The 26,049-nt window shown below is 37.8% G+C and overlaps 1 protein-coding gene across 1 annotated transcript in view; it reads right to left on the bottom strand.

The window, feature by feature from the left end:
* The window catches only part of LOC107743464 (RNA-binding protein Musashi homolog 2-like), a 252,987-nt gene that overhangs the window by 13,459 nt on the left and 213,479 nt on the right, over positions 1 to 26,049 (bottom strand). Inside the window, exons 10-12 of the mRNA XM_016556685.1 lie at positions 15,796 to 15,878; positions 8,292 to 8,406; positions 4,798 to 4,872 (exon numbers count right to left, since the gene is read on the bottom strand). Of these exons, the coding sequence (XP_016412171.1) occupies positions 4,798 to 4,872; positions 8,292 to 8,406; positions 15,796 to 15,878 (273 nt within the window). The remainder of the gene's footprint in view (positions 1 to 4,797; positions 4,873 to 8,291; positions 8,407 to 15,795; positions 15,879 to 26,049) is intronic.

The following is a 26,049-nucleotide window of genomic DNA, read 5'->3' as shown; positions in this document are numbered from 1 at the left end:
CCTCAACTATCACCATTATAACCTTAAGCAGGGCATTTAACACTCTGGTTACTCCAGAGGGACTGTTCCTATATTACACTGCAAATCACATCTAACAGCAAAAAATTAACGAAAGGAGGAGGAGGAAAAAAAAAAGATTAGTGTTAGAGATAATTTGCCATATGGCCACTCAATAAAAATGAATAATAAAAGCAAAATTAAATAAATTTTAAAAAATCAAAAATACTTGCCATATGGCTACTCAAAAAAGAAAGAAAAATAAATTTAAATTTAAATAAACATTTTTAAAAATATATTACATTAAAACATTAAAAAAAGAATCAAAATTAATAGAAATTTGAAAATTGAAAAAAAAAAATCATGAAAAAAAGAAAAACTATATAATAATTATTCAAATTAAGAGAAAATTTCCCCATCAATGAAAAATTAAAAACTGAAAAAAGTAAAATATTTGACATATGGCTAACCTTAATAAAAATATAAAAAGTAATTTAATATATAATTTAATATAAATAAATAAAAAACTAATTTAAAAAGATAAAAAGAGAAAACTGACATATGGATAGTCAATTAAAAAAAAAGAAAGAAAGAAAAATAAATGAAAAACACGAAAAATCATGATGTAGGCATGTATATAATAGCTTAGTTTGTGGAGCAAAAAAAAAAAAGGCCATAAAAGAGGTAAAAAGAGTAAAAATAATACAGGACCAGATTAAAGACGGTTATAGATAATACCAAACCTCTGTGGTCTCTCTGGTTTAAATTACGCATGTCATTTCCTGTTTCTTTCCCCAGCTCATTAATCTCTTCACAAAACACAAATCAGTATGCTAATGCTATTGGAGGTCACGCGTCCCTGCCTCTCTTTCGCTCTGCTCGCTGTTGGCGAGCACAAGTGTCCTTCACCAAAGTGTCACAAGTCATTTGTGCTGCTTTTTCCCCCTCGTCTCTTCCTCTGCACAGCATCTTCTGTCCCCCAGCGGTCTCTCTCCCTTCGTCAAAGTTAACGCTGGAACAAAGTTCTTGTGAGAGATTAACTTTGCCGGATTAGGTGGGTTAATTATTAGATCTCGGAGGCTCATTGTTTTGTGTTTCCGCCGTGAAAGGCTGCTTGAGAGAGGCGCTGCAGCATTAAATCAATTTCATGGGCTTTTCATTACGGACGAGATAACGCCAACATTTAGCATTCAGTTTTATGGCGTTATTTGAATCTGCTCCAGCGAATGGGCTGATGGGAGAGAAAAACCCTACTGAGAGGGCACAAGGACACATTGCTCTCCCCTGGGCACCGTAAAACCGCACAAATGGACCCTGAGGGAGCACAGAAGGGGTCTACGACACTGAAAGAGAGAGGAAGAACAGGAGGAAGAAGAAGAGAAAGAAGGAAAGAGAAGGAATTTTGAATGCTATACGAGCCCTGAAGAACACTGACTGCTGCAGATGACAGGTTCACACAGAACACCCTAGAAATCAGCCAGCAATGCCCTAAAAACATTTTTTCTTACAGAAAAATGTACAAATCTATTTCTTACAAGTAAGCACTAGCCTCATTATCATAGATGGTACAGAGAGAGAAAGATGCCCTTTCAGTCTGACTATGCTAGAGCTACCCTGCTTTAGGAACCAGCTGCTGAAAAGAGCCACATGTCCTGAAATTAGGCTATAAATACATCTGATGTAAGCCCACACACACGGTTTGTGTCCTATCAAACAACACGGAGCTGTGAAATGACAAAATCTGCGCCTTCATTTTTCCTTCATTGCCCACTTTGAAAGGAAAATAAAAACAATGAAAGCTACCATAATAAGAGCTGGAAAAGGCAGCAGCCTTGGCTCTCTTTTCATCTGTGCAGCGAGTGACCTGTTGTTGCTGCATATGGAAAAAAATGATATGCTGTTTGTAGTTTTATGAAAGCTTTTCATGCGATATCAAAGGTGGATCTCAGGAGCCTTTGGTACAGGTGGTGTCTATTAGTGCGGTGTTCAAAATATCGATACGACGCGTCACAGAGATTTGACGATACGAGTATCGATACAGCTGGCCCTGTATCGATATTGGATAACCTACCAGCAATGTAAATGATTTTTTAAATATATTAGAATGAGTACATTACAGTGTAAATTTATTAGAACAAGTACATTATTATTTATGGGCTTAAAAACAAGATGCAAACAATCAGAATATTGTACCTGGTGGGGAGTGCACAATGTAAACATGAAACATATGCCATTACCTATATTGTACTGTATTGTACAGTTATGGAGGCCCTTCATAATGCAGAGGTCAACTGCCTGCTCTGCCAATAGTTAGAAATGGCACTATAGTATGCAGTGTTTAATAAACAGCTGTTTTACTAAATTCTGCTGAGGTGAAATTCAGTGCAGTCATGTATCGTGATACGTATCGTGGCATATGTATCGTGATACGTATCGTATCGTGACTTTGCTGGTGATACACAGCCCTAGTGTCAATATGAAGAACACAACATGCATACATATAAACACTTCTTTGCTTCCTACACAACAGTATAAACACCCAGAAAAGCCATTATGAAAGGGTTTTTGTGCACAGGTGTCTAAACTAAGATCAGTTTTCATATGTGAGAGGTTTTGCCCAAAATGAATGAGCTGGATCTTCATTGTGAGTCTTCTGATGTTTGATTAGGGGACAAAAAGTCATTTTGCCAGGCAGATTAAAGGGCTCAATCTTTTTTTAGCTCTTTCATACACCATTAAACTTAACGATGAAGGAGGGAGTAGAAATCTCCAGAAAGATCCCTGGACATCGCAAAACCTTCAAACGTCACCAGCCAGCCATGAGTTTCACCCCACACCATAATGAGAGACAATTTTATGGGCAGGAGGACAGCCGTGATTGCGCAACTCCAAAAAAAGTATACGATCTCATCTTACCGATCTTTCTGTTTTTGAAACAAATGGGCCATGAATCACGTGTGTAAGTGTGTGTGCAATGGAAGGAAGTATTGATGCACCACTCTGAAGCAGATATCATGGAGGTGACATGCATTTCCTATCGCTCATCATAAAACAAAACCATCTCTCTCTGTCTTTCGACAGATCAGGCCCTTGTGCCAGAACACGATCAAGCAGGCCGAAATTTGTTGTCGAAAATAAATCATTCCCTGCCCAGGCACAAAAGAGTCGAAGCGCTTGGCCTGTTTCTAATGGAAATGTTTCCAGAATGATGGTTTCTGCTGACCTTAGGTTAAGATTTTAAATGTGTAACGTATAGCGAAGAAAAAAACAACGTAAGAATTTATGAGAAATATGACAAAAATCCTGGGTGACAGGTGTCAGTGTTGATTCTCTGAGGACTCGAGGAGCTCAGGGTGTCAGCAGGAAGGACTCCGCCCTTTTAACGAGCAGCCTGTCTTGTTAGCTAAAAGCACTTAGCATTAATTAGCAAGGCCACCTCATTATCACCCAAGTAAACACTTCTAATTTGTTATGCATTTTAATGGCCTTCACCAAACACTTAAGAAACATCTTTAGGCATTTAAAAAGACCCCAACAACTCCAGACAGTTAGGAAAGACATCTATCTATCTATCTAGATGATCTATAAATAATTTTTAAATTACATTAAATAAATATATATACACAGTATATGAATTACATTTTGGTGGTAAAGTACTACACTACATGAAAAATGAGAGAAAATCCATATTTCATTCTTTCTTTCATGTGCCATTCAAAAACAGGAAGCATTTTAAAAAGACTCCAAAACAACAACTATAGCCAAAAGATGCACATCTGTAAGTGTGGGAATGCAGGAAACACAAACGCCAGATTCAAAATTCAATGCACATTCGAGATGATACAAAGAAAGAGCATTAAAAAAACAATAGGGGCACAACGGCTCTCCCAAAGTCTCCTTACAAATGGCTGATTTCCATAATGACAGCAGAGAAGGAGAGATCTCTGGGTTTGTCAGTGGCTCATTCATGATCTCACACGGATTCAGACAGTTTTGTGTGAGAGAGAATTCCTAGCTTTACGCTCTGTGTGTGTGTGTCACTGCTGTCCCATTTCAGGGTTCATTTCAAGTTTCAGTACTAAAGAAACAGCAAGAGAAAGACAGATGTTCTTGTAGTTTGATTTTATGGTATGGTGCCGTCACATAAAGATGAGTAACTGTACAAGAGTTTGAGGCTCACCACAGATCAGAGCACAGCGAGAATGTGTGTGTTTATGTGAATGGGACTGTCAGTTTGTGTGTTCTTGTGTGTATGTGTATCTTTTTATGAGTTAACCCTGTTAAATATAATTTATTACTATTCTGAATATAAATATTTGAAGAACTACTAAGCCCTGTGAGAAAGAGAAAATATGGGTCTCATAAACCCTTTTGATGTGTTGCTATCATTAACTAAAACAAAGACAAAAATAGCAAATTATTTTTTTCTTTAAAACTGAGACAAAAATGTTTGCAACAGAACAAATCTACACTGAAACTACAAATGTGCACTACAGTATGAACAAACATGTTGGGGAAAGATCAGCGTCACACCCACAGAAGAAAAACCCATTAGCTCTGCTCATGATATCAGCAGGCAGGTGGCCATCCACAGGACACTCATATCAACAATAATATCTGCCACCAGCTGCAGAAAAATGCGCTCACCTTCACACCTCTAACAAACACACACACACACCTTTCACTGACATGCACACGTGTGCATGTAACGAGCTCCCAAAATGATGCTGAATTACATGACAGTTTGCAGTTTCATAACGAGTGAGGTACACAGATAGACAGACAGACAGACAGACTCACCTGGAAACTGGTAACTGTAGCTAGGAGAAAATCCTGTGTATCCACGACCATACGTTGCCACAATGTTTGGATAACCTACAAACGCACATATAGACAGAAACAACATCAGCCCGGTGGGATAAAATCATGCTTAACCCTTAACCTTGGTCAATCAGGAACTAGTAATTACTAGACATATCTGGATGAGGCTGTGTATATGTAACACTTTCACAAGAGCAGCAGCACTTGAAAAGGAGGATGAATATCACAACAGTATGTTCAAGCACATAAGCACTTTAAATGAAGTGGCAACTACAGTGAATTTCACTGCCATCTGTTTTCTCTGATGCTACTCTGCCGAGTGAAAGAGACAGTGATTCTGATGTGCTATTCTTGGCCTTATTTTCTCATGTTTTCTCTTTGAAATTTACATGCTGTATTAATTTCATGTTTTTCCCAAAACAAGAACGTGAAACAGCAGTCACCACTGCTCAGTAATAAATCACGACACACAGATTTCAGAAAAATCACTCAGAACACCTTCGTGCAGAGCTGGCATATGTGCACTTAAGATTTCCCAAACCTGTCATGAGTCACTCAATATCAGTTGACAGCAATGAAAACACTTTTGACAGCTCTCACAGAATACACTGCCTAAAAAAAGGTTCTTCCAGGGAGGATGTGCTCACACAAGTTTGTGTGTGATGTGTCTAAACAAAAGTTGTATTCTTGAAGAGAAAACTGAGATGAGAATCATCAGAAGAAAACAGTTGAGAAGAGACAAAATGAGATGAGACAAATGAAAATAGACAAGAAAAGATTAGAAGAGACCAAAAGAGAAAAGATGAGAGATGAGAACATAAGATATGAGAAAAGAGAGGACAAGACCAGAAGAAAAGAGGCAAGATAAGATTCAATGAGATGCAAGATGAAGAAAAAAAACATGAGAAAAATTAGAACAAAAAGAAGGTGAAGAAATTAGACAAGAACAAAATAAAACAGAAGAAATTAGACAAGAAAGTAATAAAAAGAAACAGCAGAATGAGATGAGATGAGACAAGAACTGAAGAGAAAAGATATAAAGAGAACAAATCTGAACTTATTTAAAAGTTAAGCCAAGAAAACAGAAGAGACAAAATGAGAAGAAAAGAATAGACAAGAAGAGGAAAAAAAATTAGAATAGAAAGTTGAGATGAGAAGAAATTAAACAAGATGAGAAGAGAACAGAAGATATCAGAAAGACCAAAATAGAAGAGATTAGACTGGAATCGAACAGAAGACATGAGACCAGATGAGAAGAGACAAGACAAGACCAGAAGAGAAGAAGCAAGCCCAGAAAAAAAAATAGATCAGGCAAGACAAAAACGAGGGAAAAAATAATAATTATGAGAAAAGGGGAAGTTGAGATGAGAAAGAAACAAAACAGCTTATTTTGACGAGAAATTATAGGAGAATATAAGAGAAGAAATGAGAAAAAAGTAGAGTAGTAAATGAGACTAGATGAGAAAAAAAAACAAGAGAACAGAAGAGACTAAATGAAAAAAAAAAACAGATGAGACTAGAAGAGAAAATAATGAAACCGGATGAGAGGCTGGTATAAGCTGAGCTGAGCTAACTGTCTATCTCAGTGCATTGTGGGTAAAAAGGCTGGGTCCTCCCCTGGCAGCTGCTATCTCAGGCACTGATTTGCATTATTAATGTTCAAGCTAATATACCTATTTTATGGCTCAACAGCTCAGATTCACTTTAAAATCAATTATACATCTGCAGCAGCTGAAGCAGGCAGCAGCTCAAATGTGTATTAATCTCAGCAAACATACATGCGGCGCCCGACTATAAAGATAAATGACACGATTAGCTGCAGTAAACAAAAGCATGAATGCAGCAGCTTTAATGAGATTTGGCGTATAAGAAACTTACAGTTCCTTAAATAATGAGCCCTGATCTGCAGCTTTTTTTTCATATGCAAATTGTACCAAGTTCTGTCTGGTCGTCCTGTTCACTCCAGTTTCATTTAGATAAGACCAGAGTTAATATTTTCACATGAGTGCTTCACGCTCTCGTTCTCTCTCTCTCTCCCATTCCTCCTCTCTTCACCCTCCTCCACAGCAGTAATCCATGAGAACTTCTAGAAAGTTCACGCCTTGTTAAAAGTTGACTATAAGGGATGCATGTATCTCCTTATTTCAGTTTATATTTTACAAAATAAATAAATAAATATATTATATATATTATATACATATATGTATACACATACATACATACCTGTATATATATATATATATATATATATATTATATACACACACACACTCAATATGGTAACATTTAAATAATTATATAATGTAATATTTTTAAATATCATTAATCAAAGTTATTTGAAGCTTATACTGTATATTATAGAAGTCTATACATTATCTGCGTAATGTAAGTTGAGTGTAATGAATCTGTTTATCACCTTATTTCAGTTCAAATATAAAAATAAAAAAATCTAAAATTAAAAACAATATGATCAAATCAAATGAAATATTACATAATTTAATATAGTTATCAAAGTTATCTGAAACATTATCAAAACATTTTTGAACTTTACCCTTTGGGTAGCTATAACGGGTTCATTTAGAAAAGAGACATGTCCAAATACACCCAAAAGCCTATAAATCCCAAACGATTACACAAAACTTGCGACAGGTGATTCTAAACAAACATGGAACATTTTATGTAGATTGGACCATAGGTGGCGCTATAACAGTTAAAAAAAAGCTTAAAAACACTATATTTCTATGGTAAATGACATCAATTAGCAGAAAATGTTAATATATTCACGCACACACTAGATCTTTACATCGTACGATCAATCTCCTCATTCTGAACAAATTTGCCTGTAGGACCACTGCTGTCAATCAAATTGTTCTTTAAATATTTGACATTATTTAAAAAACCTACTTTTGCAAACTCCTCCAATCAGACCATAGGTGGCACTATAACAGTCAAAAACATTAAAAATCATCATATTTCTAAGGTAAATCATCTGGATTTGCCAAAAATGCTTTTTTAATCATTAATTTAGGTGTTTACATGCTTGCTAAATAATACGTAATATCTTTTTTCATATGTGCTAGAACCCGATAATAGCACCTTGCAGCTATATTTATTATATATCTGTGTTATGAATGAATAACAGTACTGATCTTGGCAGCAGGTTTGTCTCCCATAGCCGATGTGTTCTTCTAGTTTAGTGCCACTGTCATTAGCAAGGGCAGAGGTCAGGCAGATGGCTGCACTGAATAAGGCACATTAACCTAATTTTCCTCTTCATTTGAGCCATTAATACCAACGTTTTTCTGCTCGTCAGGTCTGAGGGATCCAATAGCACCTGAGCTGAACTAACCAGACACGTTCACAGACACACCTTTATCTATTGTCTAGCAGCCAATCAGAATTCATCAACTTAAGCCCCGCCCATGAGCTACCCCTCAGTGAATCAGTGTGTGTGTGTGTTCATGTGAGACTCACTCAACATGCCCATGCCCAGCATGAAAGCATCCATGGTGTACGGAAGACTTCTCGCCCTCCCCCTCGTGCCTGGAGGAAACATCACCTCTTTTGGTTGGGCTTTCTTACATTCTACCTGTGGACAGACAGACACAGAAGGAAACACAAAGAGAAGAGCTAAGTGACAAAATTGTTGCTGGTTTTAACATGTCACTAAATTTGCAATATGATAAAACTAAGCAGCACATGCAAAGTCTAGGGCCCTATGAAAGCTTTTTATTGTTTTCCAAATCCTGTGTTTTATTTTTTTATTTTTTCTGGATTCCATTTGAATGGTTTAATACAATTTTAATAATCAAAAACATGTCTAACAAATTTAATTCATAATACTTACCATCTTGAGGAAAAGTTGAAATCATAGGCTCCTAATAGTCCAAGTTTAAGTAGATGGAACTATTTTTTATCAACAATTTCCTTTTTTTTTTTTTGCACTAAGCTTGTCACACTTCATTCTATGATTGCCTTATGATGATTGAAGTTGGCCAACACAAAATGTTAAACAAGGCAGCATAATTACGCATCTCTCAAAAAACATGTTAAGAACACATTTAAAAAAATTTTTAATTACATTCTCCATGAATTCAAAGCAGTACAGAAAATACCACCATGATGACAAAACACTTCACAATTTGCAAGGATGCAAGGATGGAATAAATTGGGATTATTTTGAACTTTCTCCTCATGAAGCAATAAAACTGTTTACAACAAATAATAAGAAATGTTTCTTGAGCACTACATCAGTATATTACAATAATTTCTGAAGGATCACATGACACTGAAGACTGGAGTAATGGCTGCTGAAAATTCAGCTTTTACATCACAGGAATAAGTTATATTTTAAATATCTTAAGAGTTATTTTAAATTGCAATAATATTTCAGAATATTACTGTTTTATTGTATTTTTGATCAAATAAATTCAGCATTTGTTGAGCTTGGATGAGACTTTTTAAAGATATTCATTAAAAAAAATATAGAGAGCTTCATTTTGTATATGCTAAATAAAATGTATAATTTTTTTCTTTTGGTTTTTGGATGAAATATAGATTGTCTTGTTCATGTTCTTGACAGGTATCATGAACTTCGCCCACCCATTATTTGGAAGAGTCACTGGACCGTAAATATGATGCCTAAAATTAGGAATGTTTTTGAACAGACCTTGAGTCATATCTCAAGCTATGTCAGTTAGATTTTTGTGCACATTATTGGCATAACAAACAGCGATACATTTGTGTATCCAAAGCATTTTTCAGACAAAAAACTAATGCAAAAATAAACTAAAAGTCTCTCTGTCTTTCTGATTCCACCTGTGATCTCCCCAGCACCCCCTTCCCTCATCCTCACGTTCTCACTCTCTGATTGACATTTTAACCTATGGAGCTGAGCACATGAGCGGACAGCAGACAGCAGTCCCTGCCTGAGAGACAGAGGAATATTCCTCCAGAGAGCTAGGAGAGGGAAGACAACATGTCTCTAGCAAAGGGGAGAAATAAACAAACACACACGCAGAAAACATCAAACCCAAACAAACACACAGACATTCGCTCTCTATGGTGATATAAGCATAACCGGGTCAGACGAGTAAAGACTTTCCTCCTGACAGGCCTAGCAGGCAAAGGATCCTATTTACCAAGCACATCTGCATACTTACAGGAGTGTGAGAGTATGTGCGCTGACAGCGCCTCTACAGTAAGAACACGATGCATTTGCACTTGGCTGAATCTGTCCTCTGCATTGATCGACTCGTCTGCCTGCCCAGGGCCCGTCCATCTGTGTGTGAGTGTGTGCGCTGCTCGGCCCTTCACCACACACACACACACTGCAGATCATCTCCCACTGAGACTCACGCAGATGCTGCACGGCACAGCTGGACACACACACACACGGACGGACGGTTCTGCTGAAGTTCAACTTTGCTCTGAATACATGAGATATTTCTGGATTTGGCCAGTTACGGATATTTAATATTCATTCTAAATTAATGAAATCTAAAAAGGTTTGGTTCACACTCTGAGCCCTGAGGATGCAGCGTGGGAGATATTATAACATGTAAATGTATTATAATTACTACAGAAGGAGGTGATAAGGCCGGGACACACCAAGCCAACTTCAAAGAACTAGCGGCGACGAAAGCCGATGGTGTTGTCGCCTCACATCGGCAGTGTCGGACCAAAAAGCTGCGCTCGAACACACCGCACAGACTACAGCCGACGGCAAACTAACATGTGCGTTCTGCGCATGCGTGAGAGGAATTAACGGTCTATATCAGCAGCTATCAATAGTATATATTCGTCATTCAAAAGGAGAAACCGAAACAGATATACGAGATAAACGCAGATATACGAAACATAAACAAAGCAGCGCATGCTTACCATTTTGAATATCAGTAACGTTGATAACTTTAACAATTTTAAGCAGCTCATGTTGTTATGAAAACATTCGCGTATTAGAATGATTGGGAAAGATCACGTAACATTTAAACAGCCTTCTGTCTGTACCGCCTTCATTTACGTGATTGTTTTCATCACTTTCGCTTTAATTCTCGGGCACTTGACTCGTTCGCTAAACTGAACATCCAATCAGAGCTCTCACTCGCGCCGACAGTCCCGACGCCGATTCAACATGTTGAATCGGGCAAACTGCCGCCGACGTGAGCCCTACGAGAGCCGACGAGTGGAACACACCAAACAAACTAGCCTGACCGTTGCTCGCCGTCGGACCTACATTGGCCAACGCGTGCAAAATCGTCACAGTACTTTAGTACTGTACATTTAGTTCTGGAACTAAAGCGGTGCGAAAGGCCCTATAGAGCTTGGAATAGCCAGGACAATTTTTAATATAACTCCGACTGGATTCGTCTGAAAGAAGAAAGTCATATACACCTAGGATGCCTCGGGGGTGAGTAAAACACAGCCTAATTTTCATTTTTGGGTGAACTAACCCTTTAATTCAAGAGCTGAGAGAGATGTGTTCGTAGACGGGTGTTTTGGACAACCTGTTGTACAGCATGTCCATAATAAAAGGTCTAATTCTGGACCGCAAACACTCATCTAGACAGACATCATCTAGGAGATAAACATCACGGGCCATTATCTGCTCACACACAGGCACTGCTGCTGTCTGAAAAGGGTTTCTCAAACTCATTTTAACTCAAGGACCTCCTTCATAAGCCCAAACTTCATACCCTAAAACGAAGACTTATAGGTGGCTTCAAAAAAAAATCTCCTCAAATATTTCTTCAGCTTCTTCCGCTACATACTGTATATTAAACAGGCAGTATGATATCAGTAAGCCGTTTCATTACTACAACCATCTATGCACACACACTTGTTTTCAGCAGTCTCATCAATCCACTACTGCTTTTTTAAAGTGTGTGTGAGGGAGAGAAAGATGACCATTCAAAATAATCATCCAAACTTTTTAGGATATCAATTCATTTTCAACATGGTTTGGCATATATTCAGTGTGGGTGCTAATCAAAAAATAGTGATGAAACCAAAATTTTTATTTTTTTTTATTTAGCCAAAAGCCAGACTGAAAATAATGTTTTTTAAAATCAATAAATTAATCAATTACATTTATTTTATAATCAACAATAATAAAAACTGCATATAAACATTTAAATTGCACATAAGGCAGTTTTTATTTCAACTTTTTAATTTTATAATTATGTTTCTACTGAATTATAAACATTTAGATGGTGGCTGTAATTATAGGCGAAGCACTAAAGGTGTATATTTACTTCTTGTAGCTCAAAACGCGCCACTGTATTTTTGGTTTTGAATGAATATTATCACTACAAAAAAACAAAAAAAAAATAAAATAAAAATAAATCCACCAGTCAAGAATCAGACACATAATGCCTCAGAATCACACATTTAAGAACAAAGTGAGGGAAAAGAAAGCATTTGTCCTCAAAGAAGTGAAATATGCTCCTCTCTGTGCTGTAATTGGTCAGCAGCTACCTGAACAAAATAGATAAGTCAGATAAAATTTTTGCCTTATTTTCCACTATAAAAAAAGATAAAAAATTACACACGTTGGGTAATAAAATCTACAAGCACTTCTGTCAAACCAGTATGAGTCCATTTATATGCACTACTGGTTCCTTTGATCTACTGAAATAGAAGTAGCACAGTGGAGTTGTTCAGTTTTCTGAAGTTTACCAGTTTTCTGTGTGGTGCTCTATTATTGCCAAATCAAATTTCAGATTTACCTGCCCCTAATGGCCAGTTCACATAAGGCATGATAACTATAATGATAACTAAGTTTTAATATTCATTGTAATTCTACAAGAATAGGGACATCCACACCACAACTATAATAATAACGACACAGAGGAACGATATCATTGGAATCACTTTCAGAACAAATTTCTTCCAGCTGAACCATAAAAACATTGACAGCCAATCAGAATTGGTCCTGCTTTAAAGAGCTCGTGCATTTAAAGCGGCAGGCAAAATAACTCAGCTAAAACTTATAATAAACAGAGCATTATCATGTGATGATATGGACGCTAATATAGTTATCATAATCTTTATAGTTATGGTTATAGTTATAGTTATGTGAACGGACCTGAAATGTCTTATCAGACTCGACAATCTCCAAAACAAGTATAATTTGGCTGCTGTTGGCTGGCATGTCAGAAAGTTATGGACTGCAGGAAAGAGAGAAGAAACTCCTAATGTCCTGAAAAGAGACAGCAGGACTAATCACTTAAAAAGCAGGTGAATTGATGGAAAAACCTCATCTTGTTCACCCCTTCCTCTCTCTTTCTGAGATCTCTCTGTCTGTGTGTTGTAAATGGACACCCAGTGCGATGTTCAGCCAGGCAAAAAGGTTCACCACCACATGGTGTGTGTGCTGTGGTAGACACGAGGTTTCGCTGGATCAGGGAGAAGTTCACATCTCTTGTTCTCTTCAACAGGCTGTAAATAACATCTAGTTATTAGAAAGTAAATCTGAACAGGAAGCTTGAATGACTGTGGTGGTACAGTTTTCCAATAAATTAATAACAATAATAATAGAAAATGTAGGCATCACAACACAACAGATATTCATTTAAAAAGAATACATTTAACAGTACTATTAAATTAGTGTTGTAAAAGATTAAATTAAAGGCACAATATGCTTGCTTATTTCTCTGGATTTAAACATTCTTCGAAACATTTGGGATAATGTAAGTACACAAGTCAGCAAAATATATAACACTGTTCTAGTGGTTTTTGGATATTTTAATAACAAAAGCTTACATATTGTGCCTTTAAAGGTATTCTAAATGTAAAAATGGGAAATGAGCATGCACAATAAAATATCCAATATCTTGTGATAATCAATCAGTTTAAAAAATCGTGTCCAATATGATACTGATATATTGTGCATCCCTACAAATAGTATAAAACAAAAAGTAATTATTTGTTTATAACCAAGTTAATATTCACAAACAATGGCTTTGCCATTTCATAACATCACAACTAGTCTATGTGTGTGATTATAAATATGTGCCAAACTAAAGAGACTGATATTTTTTTATCCTAGTTTTGAAATGACTCAAACCGTTATATAAGATTTTGATCATTTGATCATACCGCTCACCTTATGGCAGTGTATTCTGGTTCAGACCAAAAAATCAAACCAAGTGTGAAAACTGCCTCAATCTCATGTGTAGCTCCACTGGTCAGCAAAAGTGCAAAGCTAGAAAGCAATCAGGTCTCATAATTTCCCATAAACAAACAGCCTATTCTACCATTACAATTATTTACCGTATATCAATGGTCTGCGCCGTTCTTATAAAGTGACAGTGAATGGATGGCAGGAGAGATAATCAGAACAGAAATGAGAGGTTGTGCAGCCTTTTGAACAACAGAACCACATGATGGACTATCACAGAAAAATCGATTGCATGGCTCCGCGCTCACGGATTTGTCTCTGGGCTCAGGAACAACCTGTCTGTGATGGAAAAAGATCTTGAGGGGTTTGATCCTCTGCTCGTGATATTCTGTGCTACCCCTCGTCTGTCCCATGAGCCTAGGGTATATGCATAGACAGCGTGCAGGGACGAGTATCAGTGTGAGAGAGATCCTCAGAGGAGACCCCATCCAAACCAATGCTTTCCACCACACCGCTCCTGTCAACCACAGCAGAGAGCCCAGCAGGGGCAGTTTCTCTAAATGTAAAACATCCTCCCATCAACTCATGCTTCTGCTAAGGCAGGCATATATTTGTACAAACCATTCTTCTCACATGATCCTTCAGAAATCATTCTAAAATGCTGATTTGCTGCTCAATCTGCAGTAGTGCTGCTTAATATTTAAGTGGAAACAGTGATGAACTTTTTTTCAGGATTGTTTGATGAATAGAAAATTACAAAACAGCATTTATTTAAAACAGAAACCTTTTAGAATATTATATGCATTTACTGTCCCCTCAGTCCTTGCTGAATAATTCAATTAAATTCAATTCAAGTTTATTTGTATAGCGCTTTTTACGATACAAATCGTTGCAAAGCAACTTTACAGAAAATTAAGTTTCTACAATATTTAGTAGTAGCTTATCAGTGGTGACTGTCAGTTTATGTACAAGAATTAATTTATTATTTATGAATAAAATAATAAATATTACTGACCTCAAAGTTTTGAACGGTAGTATATTTACAATAATTATAAAATATAAAACATATTTGAACAATCATTTTGAGTTTAATAATAGATAATAATAAATTATTTAATAATAATGTATTGTTTAATAATAAACCATATTACAAAAGTTCAAATAGCTTCACATAGCCAGGACTACTGTGTCCAAAAATTGCCCATCTAGACAGGAAGGCTCTGTCCTAAAATGTCATTTTCTGTGATATTTAAGGTGGGTAAATGTAAAACTCTTTATAGGAGTATATAAAAATACTGGCTATTTAGAGGTTTTTTTTTTTTTTTTTTAAATGCTTGAATCTCTTTCAAATTTGAACCTGACAAACCTGACATGAACCTGGCAAACTTTGACAACAGTGACTATGCAACACACATCAGACGTTGCATATACAGTCTGTGGTTGGCCCATATGAGGCTAAGACTAGGTCTTTCTAATTTCAAGGGAAAACATTTATTTGCAAGCTGAAAGCTAACACTGGCAGCCCATCTGCTGGTTCTGCCCAATACTGGGGGGCCTGTGGGGTGATAATCCTGATTTAATGAACTCAACGTGTGCCAGTTACCTTTCATCGTCTCTCTCTTTTTAGCCCCGTAAGTCATGATGCAGGCATTTATAAATGAAGGGGAGAGGGGAAAGTTTCTGACTCTTGTTGACTGATCAAAATGTTTTCACACACAATTTCACGCTTTCTGGCCACTGCCCAACACTTTACACACTCACAGTGCTTACAACGGCATGCTGTTAGGATTGTGCTAAATGGGAAATAAAATATTAATCCCTCAATCACCTTCAGAAATTGAAAACGGGCAAACTTACCATTTTATTATTGATTTCGTGAAAATGAATTTCACAGACTTTCTCTACAATGTCTTCATTCTCAAACGTTACGAAGCCGAAGCCTGTGGAAAGAGAGACAGAAACAGAGGAAGAGTCAGTCGTGTGCCTTTTGAACTCAAACTACGACAGATTTCGGCCTCCGTCAGAGGAGAGAGCGTGGGGAGTTCAGATCTGAACGGACATTGTCTTTTTGAAAGCCGCTGATGAAATCTCTCTCACGATTGGGCAGACAAGGGGGAAATCGGACAGCAGAAAAGCACAAAGACTGTTAATGAGATTCATAGAGCCACATCTGAATTTCATTAAATGTGTTCTGCGGTGCCTTCATTGAAATTTCACCGTATAACAAGCTCCCGTTTTAATGTAAATGCGGGGCTGGAGATCCCTGAATCTGTCTCTGACCGTGGGATTGTCTTCTTTTTTCATATTTATGAAATAAGAAGTTTAACCCTTTCAGTTCATCCAGGCTTAACAAGGATTTGTCTGTGCTTTTATTATAATGAGAGAAAGAGTAATGCTTTTCTCTGCCGCCGAATCTGCGACTCACTAGGGGAAATTATTTTCTATTCCTAGGTGTTAAGAGGAGGCCAACGGTGAGAACACAAAGGAAAACAACCAGAGAGGACGATAAACACTTTACTCACTGTTTGTTTATAAAGACAGGATGCTCTTTCAGTCGCACAACACACACAAACACCATTCTGATAATTTCACAAGAGCTGTGTGCTGGAGAGACTCGCAGAAAAGTGGAGGATCGATTGATTGAGAGACTGCATAAAGTGTGTTCAGATGCTGCTAATGGCTGGTGTTTGTGTATTTGTGTAGTCTAGCAGAGATCAGGCAGACCTTTAATGAGTCATGTGCTTTCTACATACTGTACACACTCACACCTACACAACTGTTAACATTATGAATGCTATTTCTAAACTGACTGATGAGGAGGGGGAAAAGCCCAAATGACTACACATAAAAATGCTGAATGAAAGTTAAATAATAAATACTTTTTATTTTTTTTAAATCCAATTACTCTATAGAAATGTTTAAAAAAATGTCAATGTTTTTCCTAAAATTCATTAAATGAAATGTTACTGAGCAATACATTAAATATGATGTGCTATGAAAAGTATCCTCTGAGCAATAAAATGTTTTTTAGTTTCTGAGAAACAGAGCTGTTTTGTATGTCCTGCACATAGAGAAGGAAACAACCGCAAAAGTCTTGCCTTCCACACGCGAAAACTACTGGAGTCATTTTTCAAAGGCAGTGCTGTATTTTGTCCTGACCCTAATTCTTATCTCCACCTTTTAAAAGATGAAAGATCTACGCAGGGCTATTCTGTCCTCCAGCGGTCAGCTGGGCGTCAGAATAAAAGCGTGAGGTCAAAGGTCAAGCACAGCAGACTGTAGCAGCATGTGGATGCTCCAGTGATATGAGGAGATAACAGACCATATGGCACAAACACACATTACTCTGAGAGAAAGAGAGGACACACTCATAACACAGCACTGTACAGTGTTTGATGATCATTCACAGTCCATTTAATATGCAAAGAGGTTAGCCAAATATAGCAGACCTCATTTGCAAACATAAGTGGCAAGTTGTATTCACATTGACAATGATCACTTGAAGTCGTACTGTTGGTTGCACTGCAGTATGCAGCTTTAAAGGAAACAGATCATACACGTCATTGCTCATTTGCATAAAGTTTAACTTTCGCTCATGTCACTTCAAATCTCCAAAGGTCACAGAAAATGCAAATTGCTTTTGGTCTGAACATCTATCTCTCTGTTCTTTCTCTGCTCTTGTAGAAGCAGCTTTTGCCACTTTGCAAATATTGAGAGCAGAAGTGTATGTGTGTGTGTTTGTTGCCTGGAGGGTGATCTTGAAAACGCAGAAGAAAAGACCGCCGACAAATCAGCCATCAGGAACCATTTGTCACGGCAGATTTCAGACGGAGAATCACACATACACCTGCGCTCTCTAGAGAACTCTTACGTCACGGTGTGACCACAACACCCAGGTGCTGCTAAATCTGGACAAGCTCCCGGGCTTCAAGGCATCATGTGATTCCATCAGGAGTCTGAAGGGGGCAGTGCTGTGATAACTGAGTCTCCGGCTCTGGGACAGTCTGACCTCTGTGTTAACAAAACGCCCACTCGCTTTCGTACATCCACGATCACGCACACACACCACAGAGAGTCGTCCAAGTCTCAGCACACCCTGAAGAGCCAACACTTTAGAGAAGAAACATATGCTCATCTCAGCTGAGTGTGGCATCCGCTCAGTTCCCTGGTGTGGCGGCTCCCAGAGCTTCATTCGGTCAGACAGATGTGAGAGAATCTGGAAAAGAATTGAGGCTGATGTCTCTGTTTTACTTAATGATGATGCAAACTCATCCTGCTACGGAACGAAACAAGACAAGTCTCTCTGGTGTCAAACATGCAGACACTAGTCTCAGCTTCAGATTTGGACTGTCTGATGCATTTTGTGCACAAAAAACTGTTTAAAAACTAATTGGCTGGCTTTATTTCAAGGAGTAAGGTGCACAGGTTTTCACTGGTCTACTGGAAAAACAAAACTGTGTGTACATGGCTGCTACAAGGGCCTCCAACACCAAATATTATTAAAATATCAAGAGTGTTGATGTGCACAAAAGCAAGTAAACAGGGCATCCCTAAGCTAAATTGAGTTTATAAAATAATTCTCACTTTAGAAAGGAAATTGTGACCTCATGTCTACAAGCATTTTCCAATAATGTCTTTGCCGTTGTTTATAGATATTTATGATATATAACCTTCATGATTATTTGGTGATATACATTTTTTTAAATTTACTGTAGCAGACAGTAATGGATTTACATTAGCCAGTATCAGATATATAATTATTCATACTCATTTCAATTTTCATTTCAATGTTAATTTATCCTTATATATATATATATACAGTGGGTACGGAAAGTATTCAGACCCCCTTAAATTTTTCACTCTTTGTTATATTGCAGCCATTTGCTAAAATCATTTAAGTTAATTTTTTTTCTGTGTGTGTATATATATATATCCACACACATACACATAAGTATATACATGCATACATGCACAAAATGCATCATACGCACAAAATGCATCATACACACAAAATAAACACTGGTGCATTTCACCCAATTTTACTTTTAGATTACCTTTGCCAACTCAAAACAACAAACACAACAAAAAAAATAAAAATAATTTACAATAATAACAAAACACTAATAATTTAATAACACATTATCTTTAGCAAATTGTATACTGTACATTATATGTTGTGATGCCTAGATTCATTTGTAGCATATACAATGACATTATTAGTTGATATTAGTTTTTATTGTATTATTTTTGGACAAATTGTATAGTATTGTAATATCTGTGATTCACACATAATTAATTAGCAATGTACCGGTATCAGACATGCCTCCTGAAACAACAGAGTAGTTTAACTGCTATAAATTAATCTCTGACTGTGGTCATTTTGGCTTAAGTAGCTCTCCTTACAGGACAGAGGACACGGCCCACCACATGTTTCCAACAGGATGCTAATGATTTCTCCCCATGCAGTGTAATATAAGACGGATCGTCCTGTGTGTGTAATGGATCTCCATACCTCCATACCAGTGTTTATTAGATTTCTCTCCCCCATCTGACTATACTTAAATTAAACTCCTGCTATTAGCCGTGTCGAGTGTGTGTTTTTGAGCTTCACTCTGATGTGCTTCAACAGATGTCAGCTTTTTCATATCTTAATGAGCACACTGACCAACTTATGTGTGTTTCCGTAAATGTGCTTGGGGGGCTGTTTAGCATTTAGCTCAATTTAAAAATCCCCAGATGAGGGAGAGAGAGAGAGTCAACGTTTTCAAATGGAGTCTGACAGCGCATGAACTTTAACTGCTGCCACTTTCCCTCTGCCTCATCTTATGCGAGCAAATTATGGTCTTCTAGAACTTTCTCTCTGATGTGCTCTACTTTAAATACGTCTAACCGCCGCCAGCACAATCTGCTTTTATGCAAAGATCACTTAATGTCTCATTGATTTCACATTTTAATGGATTTAGCGCTGTGTGGCGAGGAGGAAACCTGGTAACCCGCGAAAGAAAGATGAACGTGGGCTGATTACTCTCGGATAGCAAGTGTGAGATGCATTTTTGTCAGAGCAGCGCTCTGAAAACGGCTGCTAACAACTCTTACCACCTGCGCCAGTGGACACAGAGTGCTGGAGTCAAAGCAGATTGTCTAAGGTGAAGAGAAAGTTGTGAAGGGAAAGAGAGAGAGAGGTGTTGATTGTCCTCAGAGCCACAGGGACGCTGTTGGTCTTAATAACCGTGGATGGCTGGTGCTTTAGCCATCTGCTGTGCTGAAGAGGCTCTGGGGGGTGAGCGCAGCAGGAATCATGGAGGTCATACTGCAGGACTGAGGGGTCAACAGCACTGAGGACAGAGCAGAACTGGTGTTGGGTTTCGTTTCGAACCACACACACTAATGCAAGAGGACATTTGAGATACTGTATGCATAGTTTTATAAAGCCAGACTCAGTGGACCAAGTCTGGTCCACTTTGCAGCTCCTTCTGACCAAGAACCATATGTAAAATGACAGACTGCTGTTTGTTATTAAAAATTGTCTAAATAAATAAAAAATGAAACAATTAATTTAAATGCTAAGAGTGAATTTAAACATCACAACATTATAATGTCAAGTATTCAACCTTTTGGTCCAGTCCTTGAATATGATTAGGGCTGGGTATCGAGTTCGATACTTTTTAGGCACCGACCGAATTGCCTCGATACCATCGAGTATCGAAAAACGTCTTGTCGTTCGGTACCAAATTTCGATACCCATTAGACTGCATTAATAACTGCGTAAGCCAGCATATCAATGGTTCAAGCCTCTGTTATCAGCTCTAAAATGACGTTTTGGAATTTGCAACGGAAGGTTTGGGATGAGGTGCGTAAAAAAATTAGTTCAACCCACACGAGATTTCAGGACGGAAACATGTCAAATGCACTACCGGAGGTGGTTATGTGGCCACGACTATATGCTATGGTCTTTCTCAGTTCTCAAACAAATTAAGAACTATTCGATTTTTATTGACTGAACGCAAGCGCTTATTCCGATAGAAAACACTGTATCGGTTTCCACTGATTAAGAAATATTTTTGTTTGCTTGGGTGGTAATATTAGGTTTATTATATAAAATAAAACCAAAGTTTTTTTTTTAGATAATGTAATCTTGTTAAAATTGATTTCATAAAATTGGTATCGAAAAAAGTATCGTTCAGGAACCGGTATCGAAGTCAAGGTATCGGTATCGGTATCGATATCGAAAAATTTTGAACGATACCCAGCCCTAAATATGATTAGTCCGTTTTTGTGTATTTGTGGAGGCCAGTCACTGAATCATTCACGCAAACTATTTGTTCAAAACATGTAAGTCATTCAGGAACAAAACAAGTGAGTCTTTATGAGTGAGTCACTGAATCATTTACACAAATGATTTGTTCACAAACACGGATTCATTGAGGAACGAAATGAGTGACTACTTATGAGTGAGTCACTGAATCACTCAAGCAAATGATTAATTAAAACTAGGGCTGCACGATAAATCGCATGCGATATTTAATGCGCATCTTGTCTGTAAAGCCGGTTCTGTAATCAGCGGTAAATCTCCATCACGTGCGTACTTTCACATGGAGCAGCATTTACTACACAGAGCCTTTGTTCAATGACAAGCTGCGCAAAACCACGTTTATATATGATCGTGGTTTTGTGCAGCTTGTCATTGAACAAAGGCTCTGTGTAGTAAATGCTGCTCCATGTGAAAGCACGCACGTGATGGAGATTAACCGCCGATTACAGAACCGGCTTTACTGACAAGATGTGCATTAAATATCACATGTGATTTATCGTGCAGCCCTATTAAAAACATCTTTAAGGAACAAAACATGTGACTGTCTTGTGAGTCATTGAATCATTCACACAAACAAATCATTGAAACACTGATTCATTCAGGAAATAAACAAGTGGCCGTCTTTAAGAATAAATCATTGAAACACTCACTCATCCAATTCGTCAAAAAACACAGACTCATTCAGGAACTGCAAGTGACTGCCTAAATCACATACGTTGGGTAGGTACTTCTTTTAAAAATAAGTAACTCAAACATTTACTCCTCAGATTTATTCAAAACAGTGATTCATTCAGGAACAAAACAAGTTATTGTCTTTATGAATAAATCACTGAATCAGTTTCTCAACTGATTCACCGAGGAACAACTACTGTCTTGTGCCTACAGACCAAATAACATCCATGCTAATATTCAGACATTCATAATTCATGTTTGTGTGATATAACTTGAGTATGAAAAATGCATAATATTTTTGAGACTTGCTAAAGATAACATTTTATAGTATTTTTAAAGATTATCTTGGCAGTCATCTAAAACTCACTTAAAGTGATATAAATCTAAATGTAAACATAAGTGAAATTAGCATGCACTATGTCCAGATAAACCTTTAAGACCTATTCACACAAATAGCCCACTGTACAGCCTATCAGAGAAAGACTGGTCTTAATCCTGTCCTGAATTTAGAAATAGCAAGCAGTGATGGTCACCTTGCAGATCAGAAGGTACATGACCTACAGGTGTATCAGATTGACATGTGCTGCTAAATAACACCCATGACCCTCTCTGTCAATGTAATGCAGAAGACAGGCACTCACAGCACTGAAGGAAATGACTTAGACAAAAACAGAGTGAACATCTGAGGAGGAGCAGAAAACAGCAGCAGATATAAATTAATAACGTGGCGGCATGGTCCACTTGATTTGTCTGAGCTTGATTATTTTATAGAGGTTTCAAGTAAGTTTTAACTACAGTATGCTACTGCTTTTCATATTTAGTAGTCTAACATCCTTTTATAGACATAATAAACAATTCAATGAAGCATATTTACACCAAATGCAAAATAAATATTCCTTATACTAAATGAAAATCAAATGCATTTGCCATGCAATAGGTGTTGTATGTGTGTGTGTGTGTAGGTGTGCATCGGTTTTGAATCAGTTTGATAAAAAAACATTTGTAAGGGCCATAAATGCAAAAGCAAAATGCAAATGTGTGTATGTTCTGCAGGTGAGGCGCCTCACAGAATGCTGGGAAACTGTTTTGTCTGTCTCAATGTAGGTCAGCTAACAGCACAGGCCATCCATTCCTGTGTCCTACTTCCAGACACACACTGCCCTACCTCTCATTTGAACGAGCCCCCTTCCCAAGAGCTTGAGCGTAAAAAAAAAAGGAAATGAAAATGAGAGAAAGTAGCAGAAATCATATAACAAGAGCAGCTTTGTTAACTGTATATTTTATATTTACTAATGGTTTAGAGTTCTATCTACTTAATAAATAGAGATTAAAAGCAAATGTTTAAATGTGAACGTAAGGTAGAAAGTGATGTTCTGTGAATATGTGAATGTGTCTGCTCTTAGACTAGCTCACAGTCAAACATATGTTTATGAAAATGCCATTTCCCCTGCTGCATGAAGTGCCTTTGATTTCCAACTCCAATTCTACAAGATTGACTCTCCTAAGAGCAAAACCCCCTGCCGCACATGTCCCAGACCCCACAGATTCCACATCTGACATTGCCGTTCCTCCACATCACAGATACGAAGATGGGCATCATTAAAGGACCGTGGGATGGTCGGGCTCCTCGCCAAATGCACATTCACAGTTCTGATGAGGTTCTTTTGGGCTGGAGTCTCTTTTGAATGCACAGCTTTTGTGAAGGTCACCGGCAGCTACAGGTATCCAACATATTTATTCATCTGAGAAGAGAGGCTGATTTAAATAGAACACAATATGTAATAAAATAACGCTTGAATAGAAGGGAGATGATGAACAGAAAGAGGATTGACTCCGGATTACAGAAACAGACCATTTGGGGATAGTTTATAGTTTAGAAGAGAGTAGAAAGCATAACAGAGAGAGAATGAGAGGAGACTTACATGAGAGGAAATTAGATGAGAGAATGAGGGGAGAGGAGAGAAGAAAGCGAAGGAGAAAATGAGAAAAGAGGAGATGAGAACAAGAGGATAAGCGAAGGGAGGAGACAAGAAGAGCAGATGAAGAGCACAGAATGAGAGTGAGAGGAGACAAGAGGAAATTAGAAGAGAGGTGAGGAGAAATTGAGAAGATTGGAGACAATAGAATGAAACGAGGGGAGAAGAGATGCAAATAAGAAGAGAAAGAAGTGGGGAAAAAAGAAAGAAGATAGTGAGGAGAATGAGAGTGAGAGGAGAAGAGAAGGAGGGAAGAGAGGAGACGAGATAATGAGATGAGGGGAGAGGAGAAATGAAAACAGAGACAATAAAAAGAATAGAGAAGAAAATGAGAACGAGAATGATTTGAGCTAAAATGAGACAAAAAGAAGGGGATATGAGACAGTAAGAGGAGACAGCTGAGAAAAGAAGCGAGGAGAAAATGAGAGACGAAAAGGAAAGGTTGAGACAAGTGGAGAAGAGATGAGAATAAAAGGAGGAAGTGGAGAAAATAGGAGAGGAGTAAATAAGGAAGAGCAGAATACTCCATCTGTGCATTCAGTCTTTCTGTAATTGCATTAGAATTTCAATGGTGCTTTTGAAAAGCACCGAGCGGGAGCAGCCCTTCAGATGAACCAGACGGCGCTGAACATTTAAAGTGAGCCCAACATAAAGTAGCATTGATTAAACTCAATTAGGCTTTTGGTGGGCACTCAGACTACACTCTGTGTGTGCGCGCCGCCGTTTTTAAAAGGCACACAATGGATCAGTTCATCTGTAATGAAGAATATTGGCGCTGGCACTCATGTTTGTTCGAGGGAGACGCCGAGATGAACCTCTGACACAGATAAAAGGAAGTGATAGTATTTAAGAGTTGTTAGTTTACATGAGTCGGTCTCGTCTTAAACAATACCAACGATTAGAGCAAGAAAACCAAAATTAATTCCATTTCGGATGACCAGAGCTGAGCAGAACCAGCCTAGGAGACTGATGGGACGCCACCGGTTGTTTGAATTCACAGCTCACTGGGTTTGTTCAGATCCCCAGTGGAGTGTAATTGGTATAATTCGTTGGATTAATCAAAATGCGGAGGCCCGGAATTGGGAGGTGCTCCAGCGTGCCGCTCAGCAGAGCGTCTGGGATGCGGCCAGGAGGAATTAACTCTGCAAAGCTCCGTCTCTCTTACATAAAGTCAATTTTTTTTTTCATTTAAACTGATCTGCCTCTCATACAGCGAGATTAGTCAGCACATCACACATATGCACACATTACGGCCTCCGAATTACACACAGGATGTGTTTCATGTGTAAACAATACGAATGTTTTCTCATAATCATCAGGAGTGATGAAATCTCTATGACGTACGTGAGGCTCAGCGAGATATTCATGTTCAGTCTGAGAGTTTCCTGCAGTCTCTTATGAAGCACATTACTGACAGTGAGAGATCAGCGGTGTGAGAGATGGAAATGTGAGATCACTCGAGTGTCTTCATTGCTGGTGTGTGTGTGGGCTTTAAATGTCAGCTCTGTCAGGGATCACACTCTTTTCTTCACTGGAAGAGAAGACAGGAATAAATAAATAAATCTCTCACTGGTCCATTCCACACCACCATTGGAGATTCAACGGGCCCATGTTTCTCAAACGAGTGTTAAAAATACAGTAAAAACGAATAAACACTACTTTGTTCAAGTTCGCCTAACTTAAGTTCGCCTAAGTTAAATATCAATGTAAATATTAACAAATTACAGCAATGTCATGTAGCATCTAAGTACTTCTCAATGAAGTGAATGCAGCTTCAACACAATTAACAATCAGAAGCAAAGAAATAAATCAGCAACAGTGAGTGTTTTCTTTTTTTTTTTTGTTAATGTTGTTTGATTAAAGGGGTCATACGACGTTGCTAAAAAGAACATTATTTTATGTATTAGGTGTAATGCAATGTGTTTATGCGGTTTAAGGTTCAAAAAACACATTATTTTCCACATACTGTGCATTATTGTTTCTCCTCTATGCCCCGCCTTTCTGAAATGCATCGATTTTTACAAAGCTCATGGTTCTGAAAAGCAAGGTGTGCTCTGATTGGCCAGCTATCTAGTGCATTGTGATTGGCTGAATACCTCAAGCGTGTGACGGAAATGTTACGCCCCTTACAGGGCTGTGATGATGCCTTGT

The sequence above is a fragment of the Sinocyclocheilus rhinocerous genome, unplaced genomic scaffold (genome assembly GCF_001515625.1).
Source record: "Sinocyclocheilus rhinocerous isolate Xijiao unplaced genomic scaffold, SAMN03320098_v1.1 scaffold106, whole genome shotgun sequence".
In the NCBI taxonomy this organism is placed as follows: domain Eukaryota; kingdom Metazoa; phylum Chordata; class Actinopteri; order Cypriniformes; family Cyprinidae; genus Sinocyclocheilus; species Sinocyclocheilus rhinocerous.
This window is presented reverse-complemented; position numbering and strand designations above follow the sequence as displayed.